This window comes from Vicugna pacos, chromosome 26 (genome assembly GCF_048564905.1).
Source record: "Vicugna pacos chromosome 26, VicPac4, whole genome shotgun sequence".
NCBI lineage: Eukaryota > Metazoa > Chordata > Mammalia > Artiodactyla > Camelidae > Vicugna > Vicugna pacos.
In genome coordinates, this window is record NC_133012.1 from 21047902 (window position 1) to 21062959 (window position 15058).

At 39.9% G+C, this 15058-nt stretch overlaps 1 protein-coding gene across 6 annotated transcripts in view; it reads right to left on the bottom strand.

Moving 5' to 3' along the window:
• TENM3 (teneurin transmembrane protein 3) overlaps positions 1–15058 on the bottom strand; it is a 1525061-nt gene that overhangs the window by 84234 nt on the left and 1425769 nt on the right. For all 6 annotated transcript variants that reach the window (XM_072950498.1, XM_072950499.1, XM_072950502.1 and 3 more), the window contains one exon: positions 11373–11558. In XM_072950498.1, the coding sequence (XP_072806599.1) occupies positions 11373–11558 (186 nt within the window). The remainder of the gene's footprint in view (positions 1–11372; positions 11559–15058) is intronic.

The window sequence follows — 15058 nt, forward strand, 5'->3', positions numbered from 1 at the left end:
ACCCTAAAACCTAATTTGGTGTATAGGAAAAAAAAAATTAAGCTCTGTTGTTAGAGGAAGACAGTCTATTACATTTGGATAGAGCAGATTCCCCACCAACATAATTATTTACTAATTTCTTTCAACCAACAGGGTTTAATGGAAAAGCAGCTGGCAAAGTATTCATATTTATGGACCTCCTTTGACTGCTCCTTAATTTATCCAAGGCACATGTCTGTTAAACCCCAGAAATAATAGCCATATTTCAGGCAGCTGTTTTCCAGCTTCGCTAAAGAGGCACTCAAAAAGGAGAGGGTCAATGAACCTTTCATGGAGAAGAGCAATAGGAAAAAATTGGCTCTGGTCACACCGTGATCTGTGACTATTATATGTTAAATACGAAAAGGGAGAAAGGCCATAGCTCTTGTACAGACTCACACCGTCACTGAACTTTCAAGTATTTTAAAAACAGGTAGGTGGAGAAGGAACAGTATAAAGATGAAGAGAGGCTATTTTCAGCTTGTCACACTCCAGACACGACAGAGAGAAATTCTGCCCTTGAAGGGATACTAATGCGCCACTGAGGGAAGGGATCACGTATTCCCTACACTTGTGGGCTTAAATCTCCCACGCTTACGTTAAGCTAAGTGCAATGTTCTCATTTTTTATTTACTCCATTAGCGTAATAAGGATCTCTACAGATAATGAAAATTACTGAATATCCACATTAACACTTCACTAGCCGGCTGGCAGTCTACAATTTCTAGGCTTTGGAGAGAATATGACATATTTATAATCTGGCACTAGTTATAATCTTTCTCTTCCTTCCTAATGTTGTGAAAGAGCTGATAACATACTATTGTGCGCCTGGTTTTACTCCCAAATGCCTTGGACCTAAACTTCTCAATAAAAGGCTGCTGATGAAATCGGCGAGAATTAAAAGGAGCACATTTCATCTTTATTTCTGGTTAAATTGTATATCTGCTCAATTGAGCTTTGAAACTTCCTCTTTACTAGATTTGGTAGAAATTAAGGTCTTAGATGATTTTTAAAAGATGCAAATCAATGAGGTGTTCTAAATTGAAAAAAGATACTCTAGTATATTAGTAAGGGAACACAATGACAGTCTCTTAATAAAACAAAATAATACAAAGTTGACATATAAATTAGCTGCCTTTTCTTCAGATACCGTATCTCCTTATAGTCTTTTAAAACTATGGCATATAACATTTTAATTCAAATGAACTGATTCAAAAACTTCCTTGGAATAATAATTATAATTTATAAATTGTTTCCTAAGACACAGAGCACTTACACAGTAAATTAATTTGAGACTTGAAAAATCTAGCCAAGTTCATGGTGGGAAATAAATGCAAGATAGTAATAAAGGAAGGAATCGGGTATATTTCAATGACACCTAAATGATCATAAAATAATACAAATAATCACTACTTTCTTTTATACCTGCCTCTCCCATTAGAGAAAAATGACAGTGGATTTAACCCTCCATTCTTTTTTCTTTTCTGAACACACTGCATCTAAAGCCAGTAGATCTTACAGCAAGTTGAGTAGGAATAAGGTTAACTTATAGTAGCTATTGGGACCCAAGTTAATACCACAGGAGGTAGACTGGAGGGAAAATTTACTCACAAATAACTACTGCAGAATGGAATTCTTCATCATATGTCAATTCTATACCATATGTCAAACATGTTTCTTCCAAAGAACTCAAAACGCTCATCCTCATAGGCTATGTGTAAATCATCTAAATGGAAAGATGTGTTAAATCCAGGTATATTCACCCACAAAACAATTACCTACATTCAGAACTGACTTTTAAGTCCTAAAAAAATACCCCTTTTCTAAAGGATACAACACATGTAACATTTCCCAAAACAATGCAACTGTCACTGAAATTTATCTCTCACTAGCACTATTGCCCTGTGATTTCAGATTCTCAGCTGTAGGCTGTGGCCTCTCGTTTTAGCGAGGATAAATCACAGCATGAAGGACCGGACAGGGAAAAAAGGGACTCAAATACCTGATGTCAGTAGCGAAAGTTGCTGATGTACATTTACTCCCATCCTTAGGGGTAAAGATACTGACGTCTAGGGAAATAAATCATCAACATGATGAGAGAACGTTCATCAGGATGGCCCTGGGGGCTACGGATCTTACTGAAGGTCACACAGCAAATCAGGTGCCAGAGCTACGCAAAGATCCGAACCCAAACTTTCCCAAGGCTTTGTCTGATTCGAGGATGTAATTCTAATGGGGCTCCTGAGACATGATGTGACTTGTGGAGGCAGGTTAACAAGTTAAGGGAAGAAAGGATGGTGCCAAGTTAAGGTTGCAAGGCGCTTCACAGCAAGTCAGTAGAAGAGTCAAAACTAATAACCACTTGGAAGCTTTAGAGGATATGGACTGTCAAAATCAGCAGAGATTCAGAGCGATTCAAAAGCCCGGACATGCAGTACTGAGGCTAAAATACGCGAGAAACACAGTCAAACCTACTAACGTTTCAAATTGAGACCAGTGAATTCGTTTTTGTTGGCTGATTCCTCTCTCACTCAACAGGTTACTGAACACTCAGGGAAAAGACTGATTTAGCTTTCAGCGCAGATCTGCCGCTGTCTGCAATGCGGCTTCAGCTAAATTGAACCCACAGCTTCATGTCCTTTTATGCTGAAATTGGTGCATGTAAAGAAAAACAATCTAATACAAAGGAACAAATCTACACAGAAAGGAGAAAAACTTGAAGGACAGGTGGATTAAAACATCAAAATGGCTAGCTGGCCACCGTTACCGCCAGCAACGTGCCCTCAGTGTCCCAGTGCTTCTTCCTCAAAAGGGAACGAAACGGAACGCAGTTACATTGATGAGTAACGTAAACACGATGTCTGGGGTAGCTTAAAAAATAGTGAACCCGCGTACAGAGAGCACTGACAACCTAGCAGAATCGGGCCACCGTGGCTCAGAAAGGTCAGACCAACTAGTTTTGCATTTTCTGAAGAGAAGAGATTAAGGGACCTCATTTAAAAAAAAAAAAACCAACTTGGAGGGGATTACAGAGGATAAAGTGCTGTATATAAAACTGTTAACTGAATACATGAGACGAAAAGGAAAAAAAATAATATTAAGAGGCTCCAAATAGATGTGAATGTCATCTCAGAGGAAGGAGGAGACAACCAAATGCCAGCTGGGTTTCCAGAACACCAGCAGTGCTCAGTGAGCTCTGAAGGGGGCTCTCCATGGTTCTCTTTAGGATCGCAGTCCTCCCTGCTCTATGGAATTGCTTAGAGTCACTGGGAAGATCTTAATAAGTTCTCCTTTTTCACATACCTCATGGGAGGTTTTTCAGCCTGTCTCGATTTTCACTGCCAACCGAGTCAGCTACGGAGGGACTTCCTCCCACTCAAAATCAGTGCCTCCTGAGTCCTGGTGACCCACCCTCCACCCGCCCTGGATGACAGGTCACGAGGCATGGCCATCCACACTTAGTGTGTCAGGAAGTGGAGCGGGGCAGCTGTTCCTGAAACCAGCGTCCACTCCTGATTTCCTGTTGGCTAATGCCTCTGCATAAGGATAAGACTTAGTAGGGAAGGACGAGTCACCATCAATTTTTTAAAAAATTTCAGTCTAAATGCTCCACCACCACCAACAGTAACAATAAATAACATTCACAGGGTGTCTGCATTGTGCAGGGCCCGTCCACACGTTTTAAGTCATTAATACTCTCATCAACTCCATGAGGTAGGTACTGTCTTCCTTCTCAATGTATAATAGGTGAGGAAAGTGAGGCACAGGGAGTTCAAGCGATTTTCCCCAAATCACACTGCCATCAGGTAATAGGACAGGGAACAGAGGCAGATCCAGGTTTTGTGGCATCTGAAATTATACAGATTGGGGGGGCTGTCTTAAAGAAAAAGAATACCAAATTATGAATATGAAATTAGGTACAAATTGAGTAATTATATAGAATGAGAAAACAAATCACAATAAATTATAATTTTTAAGCTAATAAACCCCAATGCAAACATTTTTTATTATTAAGTGCCTGACATGTCTCTCATTTTTTTTTTCTGTAATTTTTGGGCCATATTTACTCAGTCTCCTTAAAAGACAATGATTTTATAGTATTTTTTATAAAAAGACTAGAAAGACAATTCAGTCTTTATTCAATGTGATTGTGTAATACGGTTTTCATCATTGATAATTTAGAAAGTTTCATTTGGCTTCAAAATTTGTTATTGGTAATGTCATGCAAAGTTTTGGCATTACTATGAAATCTGGGAAGACTTTATTGTGTAATAAACAAATCTTAAATACTCTGAATTGATGACGTTCATTAACCACTTTTGTTGTGATGGCCTCATAGACTATAATGAGTTCGATAACATCTCTTGTCAATACCAGTATTTCATGTTATATAAGCACTAAGTCTTTTCCTGGCTCATATGATTTTGTGATACACTGGGATGCATAATGCATGTGACTTCACACACTGATGAACTCAATTTTGCTGCACTGTTACAGGTTTGTGCCTTCAAGATACAAGAATTCTGATAAATTCTTTAAAAAAGAAACATTCATCGAAAAGAGAAAGTTTTGGCCAGTTGATAGCTGTGTAAGTTCCATCACCAAGGACACTTCTGACAAGGGAAAGCTTCCATTTTGATCAGGCATTTCCAACATAGCTGATGACAGGCAGGCTTCTCCACGGATTAGCTTCTGTAGCCACACATTTCAAACCTCCTTTCTGTTCCACTACTTCTTTCCTCCTGGTGCGGGGCTCCATGGGACACATTCCTGTCTTCCTCTAATCTCTGACCCTGCACTGTGATGTCACTAAGCAAGTCTGGGTGGTAGGAATATTCCCCGGGTGGCTAGCAATGATGTCACACCTCATAAATATGCCCAATTACACTGAAACTAAACGCATCCCCAGCTCGAATTCTCCTTAGCTGCATCCTCAAACTCCAATGCCACCCTACACAGGGAAAACGCGTGATGGAGAGAAGGTTGGGGTGGATAGAGATAAAGGTCTTAACTGATTTGCAACACTCGACCATATAAATCCATGGTCCCCTTGTAAGATCTTAGAAGGGGCTTGTGTGAGTACAGGGCTGGAGATCCTCACGCTTCACCAGCTTCACAGTAAATGTGACAGTAGCCCCGTCAGGGATACAGGCAGGTGGCACTGGAGATCCCTTTCTTAACTACCACATGACACTGACAGACATAACACCAAATGCCTCCCAGAGCAATGCCCGGCAGGTGTAATGGTACCCTATATCCACTTGCTAAGGGGGGAATCATAAAGTTTGAATAACACGCAAAAAGATAGGTTTAGAACTTCCATATTCTGTAGTATTATGACTATGATTCCCAATTTGGGAACATTACGAAAGTCACAAGGAATATTGATCTTGTAATCTAAGTGACGTATATATCAGAGTGGTCATTTCTTTTTTTCAAAATTGTCACCTATTTTTGATTAAACAACTAAAATACCATTCTTTCGCCATTATCCTGAGACAAGAATTAGAACGCCAAGCCCAAGCTTTGTCCACACTGGCATCGTTCTGATCTTTCTTTTGCCCCCGTATTGCTCAGCAGTTAACTTCCCAGCTGTGTGTACTTCATTTTCAGTTTCTCATCTCCAGCGCCCCAAAGCCCAGAGCAACCGTGGTGTGTATCAGAGGTATGCTGAGTACCCTACATCTAGGTTTTGTCTGAACAAAGCATGCCTTTGTGATCATTAATGATCTTGTTTCTCAATGTACTAAAGAATTAGAATAAAAACAAACAGCCGGTCTTTTGCAGCTTAAAGGAATTAGGAGTTCCCCTAGGCCAAATTTCCATTTGAATTGCCTGAAAGTACATGAAAATCAATGTAGCTCAATAAACAACTCTGCGCTTGAGACATAACTAGAAGGAAAATGCCACAATAGATTCCACCTGTCCTTCCTCGCCAGGCTCTCAGAAAGTGGCACCTCTCCATCCCGCACCCCAGACACATTAACTTCTCGTCAGTCTGTATCCATTCTAAGACTAGGTTACATTTTATAACAATGAAATGAAAATTTCATTAATTCTTTAAAGCAAATTCGTTGGATAGCCATTTTGTTTTACTTTTTTTTTTTTAAACTTCAGCAATCAAAACATTATCTGGGTTACAGTTTGTCTCATTTACAGTTAACAACAAAATAAAAACTCTCACTTATTGCACACTGCCTGATAGGTACTTCCATAAGTGATTTACATTCTGGCATTTCATTTGATCCTAACAACCCTGTGAGGTACATCATATTTACATATGAGGAAACAGAGAGGTTCAGTGATTTGCCCAAGGTCACACAGTACAGAAATGCTACATTCGATACTCTGTGTCAAAAATCTCATATGATAGGTATTACTGTAGCCATTTTATATTAAAAAAAAAAAAGAACGGAGGCTCAGAACAGTTAAGATACACGTTGTAGTGAATAAATCGTAGAACTGGCTGAAAAGTACATCTTCTTAAAAATTTCAAAGCCCATGCTTTTTTTCATTATGTTACACTGACTTTCATTAAGAAGTAGTATTCACATATCACAGATGAGATCTCAAAAATTGCTTAATGGATAAAGAAATGAATGAATTAACAAATGATGTGTAACTGAGGCATGTCAACGCCACAGCAAAAATAAAAATAGAGGTTAAATAAAACGGAGACTAAAAAAGAGAATCCCATGCTTCAACCTAGTAATTTTCCAAATAAAGCAGAAATTATTCAATACATTTTCGAACTGCAAGAGACCCCAAGAGACCCGTCATATTGGGACACTGCTCAAGAGACTTCATGGATGCAAAGAAGTTAAAAAACACACTCCTTCTAAAAACACTCCTCAAACTAACAAAAAGAATAAAAACCAAAGCCACAGTGTTTTACACCTCAATAATTACAGTATTGCTAATGTTTACTGGGATGGAGATTCAAAACGTTCTCTGGGATCTTGTTCCAGGATTTTAAATATGTTTTTCAACCTGAGGTTCTTCATCACATCTAACCAACTTTTAAACAGTTTAAACACGTTTTCTCCACCTGTGTCTGTGGGGAAATGAGAAATGCCAATCAGCCTCCAGACTATTCACCCTCTACAGACAGATCTACGCCTTCTGCACCTTCACAACAACCCTCCGCTACAGATAACAATCAGTGGTGTTATTCAATTAAGTTCACCGTTAAGTTCACAATCTCATCTACAGCCTCAAGATAGAAATGGAAGGCTGTGGGGGCAAATTCTTTCCAGGAACTGCTAAAAAGAATAGTCCCTGGGGAAGGTACCATTTAGAAACACTCAAAATTTGGTACTTAGGATTTATCACTGCCCAGGACACTCAGTGTTGCACTTTTATGGATTCTGCCTGTGAACATCTTTCAGCAAAAGCTGGCGTGGCATATGCGCTCACACAGCATCTGTCTCCTTTTCCCCTAAGCAAGAAGAAACGAGTGAGCCAAACCAACCGAGCTGCCTTTGTGTGGTGACAGATTCTGGCTCCAGTGAAATACATTCCAAATAGTGAACTTAATGAATTAGGCCAAGTAGCTCCCAGTTCACAGGTTCGACCTTGACCCACCTCAACTCTCACGATACAGAACTGCTTTCAGCTTTTTTAGGTAGAAATAGCCATATGATATCCTAACTATGTCAACTATTATTCATAAACCACTTAATTACATTCAGTTTTTTTTCAACCAGCTTCTGGATCCTCTAAAATATTCTTACGTCTTTCCTTATCTTCTGCAAAACCAAGGTAAGAACATGAGTATGCCCCCCTTTATGGAACGGTCACTTACAACGTAGGACAGTATGGTGGTAGAGCATCTCCACCAGTGCTACCAGTATTAAACTAGGTTACTGATAATTGCTGGTGCTGCTTTGATATGGTTCAATCACATAACTTCTCTTTATTTATGAAAGGGTCCAACAATCATAAATGCTTTTGGGGGAGGAAGGGAGAAATGTTCATCATTTAAATCATAATATTGCTAAAAGCAGATCTTTTCTTTGTTTCATTTTTTTTTTTTTAATCTGCATGCATCACTAGCCAAACTCTAACCCAAGAAAGGAGAAGGACTTGGGGCAATAAACTTGAGGATGAATATGCCAAATTCGCCGAACACATGATTCATAACGAGAGAAAAGTATGCACACATTAATAAAAATATCAGGACGCAATCCTTCAGGTAGTTGGCTGCTCAGTGAATACTCTAAATTCATAACCTATTTTACTATCAAAATGCCTACGGTTTGATGAAAGCATGAAGAGTTTATGAAGACAGTAAGATGACTGATGAAGAATATTCTTTGCTTTCCATTGGGAACTTTTGTTTGCTTCTAACTGTTTAATTTCTCCTCCATCTCTCTTTCAATTAACCTCCCTGTTTGCATTCAATGAGATGGCACATTATGTGGAGAAAGGAAGAAAATCTTGCTGATTTATGAGTATTCTTTCATAAAGTGAAAGCTCCTTTCAGCCAGACGCCTAAGTGTTGAAATAGAGAGGAAATGAACAGAGCAGTAACTTTCCTGAATGAGAAAACATACTGTAGTTTTCCGGGTTGTTTAATCAGTGGGTCACAAAAGCCTCCTTTTAAATGGCCCCTGAGACTTCACTGGGACATATATACAGGTAGAGACGGGAAAAGCAACTGGATCTTTGTATGCCAAAATTTGGAATAACTGGTTCTAAGAGTATAAAAAAGCAAAACAGTAATTTAAAGGCTCTCTACATCTTTTAAAAGGTTCACTCTGAAGATCTACTTTTAAATGAAACAGGTCCTCTACTTCCACATTGTTAGTCTTCTGGAATATAAAGGCAACAAAATAAAATGAAACAGTAGAAAATGGAATTGTTAACAACCACAGCAAGACAGGCGAGATTATAATAAAAACACTTTTGACTAACAAAAATCCCCTTTGTTCCCAGACAACTGGAAACTTGTTCCAGAACAGCTCCTCTGTGGGACACTAACCATGTCATATTACCAAGGGCAGCGAGGACACCCACTGAATGATTTATTTGGTGGCTGTCGGCTGGCAGGTCAAATCTGCTGACGGATAACTTATGCACACATGTGTTGGCGGTACTTCCTAGGACACAAATAGTCAAATATGTACAATGTTCCCTCTAGCTAGAACCCATTCCCTTACAATGGGGGTGGTGGGGTTATAAAATGGGGTGGAATACAATGAGAGGCCTGTTTTCCTTCTAGTGTATGGCCATTCTGGGATGGAGCATGGAACCGTTTGGCTGCAGGATATTACACTGTCCTCTGAATGTCCACAGAAAGACAGGCCAACTGCGGTGGTCAACTTTCTGCCTTACTGACATTCACAAGTGCTGCCCACGTGCCCCGCAGGCAGCCACTGCCCCGCGGAGCCCCTGCCAGAGCAGAGGAGGAAAAAGCCGTATCTGCGTGGAACCGTGGGGACCAGCGCTCTGCACGCGCCCTGAACATGCGCGTTTGCAGTTTACCTCAGTAGGACTGCACGTTCCTCAGCTGCTGGCAGTAGCTCACCTTCAACAGGCGAGCCTGGAAGGATGTTTCACAGGTGAGAGTTCACATCAAGGCCTGATCTGCACACGTCTGCAGGGCTGGCCCTTCGCCGGCACCTGGAAAGGTGGCTGTTCCCTGCACTGATGGGGTTATTTCGCCCACCTGGAGCACTAAACACCTGCTCTTCTTCTGAGAGTCTGGAATTTCGGTGGTTGTGGCTGATGGAGGCTACCTGGTTGAGCAGCCCCAGTAAAAACCTCTAACTCTGAGCCTCAATCGAGCTCCCCCGTATGGAAACACTGCACACACGTCGGTGCGTTTCCCTGTGGAGAAAGGAGCGTGGTTCTTGTGGCCTCTCTTGCTGGGAAAGAAAGCATGGAAAGTCTGTACGTGGATTTCTCTAGACAGCCCCCCACGCCGATGGATCCTTCCCCTTTCTGGAAACTACTTTAGCCCTGGACATGACTACACTGAGTCCTGTGAGCCCTTCCAGCAGACCACCACATAGTGGGGGTGCTAGTGGGACCCCTGGAGCAGACGTCAAAGATCAGCAAGATTAGAGAAGAGCCTTAACATTTTAGATACAGTTGTGACAATTTATAAAACGAAGTGATTTCAATTTTCCCATGAAAAAAAAATTCCTGGTTAATTAATTCCTTTTTTTTTTTTTTAAAGTGAAGTATATAAACTTACAAATGCATTGGAAGAAGAACTCTTTTAAGATATCGAGACTCCCCACAATGGACACAAAACAATATGGAGAAATGCCACACCTCAAATTATGAAATTTCTGTAGGACTGTGCCGTTTATAATTAATGTTGTGCACTTTCCCTGAAGTGGGTAGAGATGTATTACTTTTGTTGTACTTTGTTTTGGTAAATGTTTTTCATTTCAGTGACTCAAATGGTAAGAGCTAAGGCACAGAATATTTTGAAAATATGGCACCAGTATACACGTTCTGGATACTTTTGAGTCCAGGCTAAATACCGCTTATTATATACGAACACTTTGATCTTAAACACCTATTTGATTGTCTTATTTCACCAACAGATGTGCCGGAGCCACATTTTATTCCACTTTAGTTCTCGTGGTACTACAAAATAAAGTCATAAAAACTCAACCCTCTTCGAGAGACTCAAATAAGTGCTCAGATGTGTGACTCTGGAATCTATAGGAGCCATAAACGGCTACATATCTGGAATGTTTTTCAAAGTAAAAGATATTGCTGTCATGCAGTGGTAATCAGAACATGAAAACAGAATATTCATCGAGAGCTGATTTGTAAGGAACGGAAACCGTCTTTACGTGAGTCCGTCTTGGTGGCCATCCCAAGAAACAAAGAATACAAAATTCTTACACCTCGTACTGGAGACAGTGGTTCTAAAGAACTGAATTGCCACTGTAAAAAGATAACCTTACTTAAGTAGTAACTTCTCTCTCTTTTTTTTTTTTTTGGTGGGGGGAGGTAATTAGGTTTATTTACTCTTAGAAAAGGTACCAAGAATTGAACCCAGGACCCCATGCATGCTAAGCATGCGCTCTGCCACTTGAGCTATACCCTCCACCCTAAGTAGTAACTTCTTTTGAAGGAAAAAAGGAGGAAAAAATCAGGTCTTCCTGGGCTCTTAGGGCACACATGGGGCTGGAGGGGGGGCGTGGGGGGCCTACCGATGATGCAGTGCTGGGGGGGTGGGGGCCTACAGATGGTGCAGTGAGGGGGGTGGGGGGCCTGATGGTGCAGTGCTGGGTAGGGTGCGGGGGCGCCTAATGACGGCGCAGTGCTGGGGAGATGCGGGGAGCCTACCAACGGTGCAGTGCTGGGGTTGGGGGTGCGGGGGGGCCTACCGATGGTGCAGTGCTCTCCGTTCCAGCCTTGGCTGCATTCACACTTGCCGTCCTTGCACGTCCCGTGCTCTGCACAGCGCGGGTGGCAGGCTCTCTGGTTACACGCCGGGCCCGTCCAGCCTTCTTCACAGCGACAAGTCCCCCCCATGCAAACCCCATGGGAGCCACAGTCCACAGAACATATTTCTAGATTGAGCAACAAGAGGAAGCGAGGGCAGGGGAGAAGGGTAGAGGGGAGGGAGAATGGGAGTTAATAAGAAGTGCTTTGTCTTAAACCCAGATGTGTTAAGGTGAAAAACAAAATGACTGAAAATAAAAATGAAGTATTTATAGGCTGCAAAGAACTATACTTTTTATTCATCGATTACTTTTATATGCTGCCCTTAATTGGGCACAAGATGCACATGACAATTCTGTTATAGTCTCCTATCTATATTTTATGTATGGCTACTGACAAAACAGAGTACAGGATTCATAATGAGATGGAAATACGTAAACACATTCATATATATGCATGTATATAGGGTATCTTTTGGTAGCCAAAAACACATGCACACATATATCAAATGATATAAAATTTAAGAAATATTTCAATGTCTAACCACATCAGGTATCTAAGGAGATGGATTTCACCCCATAGCAAAAATTGAAAAGGGGTTATTTTTAATCCTATGGTTTAAATGTTTTAAATATTGGGAAATTACTGTAAAAAAAGAGGCTATTTTAGTAGGCATATTAGCTTGCTTCTGACACACAGATATGCTGGTTAAATGAAAGACACTGTTATTTTTCCTATTCAGTATATTTGTACTGTTGACAGATATACGTTGCTGAGCAAAACAACAGTAGAAAACCAGTTTAATAATATATGTAACTACCGACTCTGGCAGTGAAAAGGAAGGTTTTTCAGTTATTAGAATTACTGAAAGGGGCCAGGTGACCAAAGGACTTTTAAAACAGCAACAGGTTAGGTCTTTTAAAGCAGAATTCAAGCATCTGAATTTTTTTTTCTTAAAAGCTTTATTTGACTAGATCTAATTGAGACAGAAAGAGACAGAAAGAGAATTTTGAAGGCTATTGTATTTTTTACTCTTCACATATGTTAAACAGAATTAACTATATTTTTTCTTTAGATTGTAAGACTATTTAGTTTTTGGTTTTCCTTCCAAACTAAAAGTGCTGAACAGTACAAACCTAAGATCATTTCTAACAAGCAGAAAACGGACTAGGGCTGTATTTTCAAATAAAACACTAGGAACTGTTTATGTAATCGTGTGTTCTGATTTCCCCCACTCGCCGATCAAATGCCATTTCTCAGACACCGTAACTCACAGTGCTGCAGAATTTTAAAACACCAGATCAAGGCACCATGAGAGTTGTAACATTTCTTCTACACAACAGCCAGGACAGTTAACTGGAAGAGAGGGGTACGTGTTTTTCTCATGCCACACTGCCTCTCTCGTCTGAATTAAATTTTTGATTAAAAGATCCAAGATGGTTTGATTAACTTCAGAGGAACAGAACGTCACCTCAGCTCCAGAAAGAGAGAGGTTTCTTTCTGAGGTACCCGTTTTTTTTTTTTTAAACTAAATCTAATCAATTTTTCATTAGGGTGAAGGTGTTTATCAGCATTTAGCACGCTAGCTTTGAGCAAGGTGCGTCAATCTTTGTAATGAACTTATTAATTAGACTTAATTTAATTGAAGTGGAATTGAAGGGCTAATTAATGGCCACACTGCTGATGAAGAGGGAGGGAAGCTCTGTTGCTTTCCAGCCTATAAACTTTCTGATGGAAATAACTCATTTCTTCTCTTTCAGCTGCTTAACCAAATGTTTCTTCATGTGCAAAACCTACTCTCTTATTGAATTTAGACATCTGAAGGTCATTTCCACAACCACAGAAGAGGTAGCTGGTGAAGCGTTATGCTTTAGTATTCAGTGGGTCAGAAACTCCAAATTCTAATGCAAGTAAACTTTTGGGTCACAAATTAAATTAGCAACAGTTTTTTTTTTTAAATATATTTTAAATGAGAACTGCACTACATGCAGACAAATCTGAGGCACATGAACCCAGACGTTTTCACAGGATGGCTATATACGTATTGGAGATCTTAAGTAATAATCCAAAGTAGTTTTTCTGTTTTTTTTGCAGCTAAAAGCAGAGTTTAACAAAGTTTTTTTTTCTTTCTGTGCTTCATTACTTTCTCCCAAAGAAGAATACTGTATTCATTATTCAACTCTGTTTAATACCTGTTAAATTTGTTTTGCAGTAGGGACTTAAAAATGAATAAGATGAACCCCTCCCTCATTACGCCTACAGAGTCATTTTGTGCACACATGAAATTAGATTTTCAGCTGGCAAAATAATCACATCAGTATGAAACAAAAAATCAGTCTAAATATGTAAAATAGTGATATGGAATTCTGGCAGCCAATTTTATCTTTCAGTTAACATCTACATCCCTTTTTTGGGGCTATTCATAGCAATACCATTTTATGAAGAAGACCAAATTTTACCTTTTGAGCTATTTAATATCAAACTATTCTTTATAAAACGATTCAGGTAATGTATTAAATAACTTTCTACGAAGCAGAAGGGGCTACTTCGTTATTCCTTCCCTGCCTGGATAACTGTGGGAGACAAGTTAGAATGACAGTATTTCAAACAAGTATCATTTTACAGTTAGTATCATTATGCTTATTTGACTGATGCGTCTGCCATAATTTGGCCCCGGCCAATTTTTACCTCCAAATACCTTGTCTTCGCTGTCCCCTGTACACAGGGACAGTCTCACAGTTGTGTCTCTGCTAACAGTAGTAGCAGCAGTAACAGTGGTGGTGGTGGTGGTGGTAGCTGTATTTAGAATTTATTATGGGCTAAGCATTGTAGTAAGTACCTCACATGCATTAATTCAAGCAATTCCCACAGCACCTGTGGGAAGAATGTCATGACTGAGCCCATTTTACAGATGAGTAAAAAGAAGGCGAGTCATTTCCCTAAGGTTACATAGCTATTAAGTAGTAGAGATTAGATATGAACCCAAACATCTGATTTCAGAGTCCACGCTCTTAAGTACTTTCTAATACTGTTCCCCCAGGAAAAAATATCCCCCCAACCTCCACACTAACTGGAATCTTTAAGAGAAGGCAAGAAATGTTAAAAGGCTCCTTGAAAACTTTCAAGATGCATCAAGGCAGGATCTAAATACTGCTGGTATTTAACATATTATTCCATGTAACACTCAACAGAGTACTAAACTGGAAAGGACTGGTTTCTAAGTATTTCACGTGTGTTCATCTTATCTCCCCAATTAAACTGTAATCTTCTAGACTGCAACAGCATCCTTCCCAGCTGTGTGGCTAATGAGTGGGTCATGGAATTAATGCATGGGTTGCAACCAGCATTAAAAAAGCGGAGTAGATTTGAGAAGAAAGTATCAGTTTGCACCACTTTGTAAAGCTCTTGTTTCAGTGATGTGAGCATATGCACACATATGTATATGAGGTCACAATGTAACAGTGTATTTAATGCTCCAAAACTTGAAAGCCCCTACTCTAGAGGGCAGGAAGGATGCATTATTCTTTGATCCCTGCAGGGCCTGTCACAATGCCATGCACAGAGCTGACTGAATGAATAAAATGACTATCTGCCACTTCTACTATAATCATGTGATTATAATTAAAAA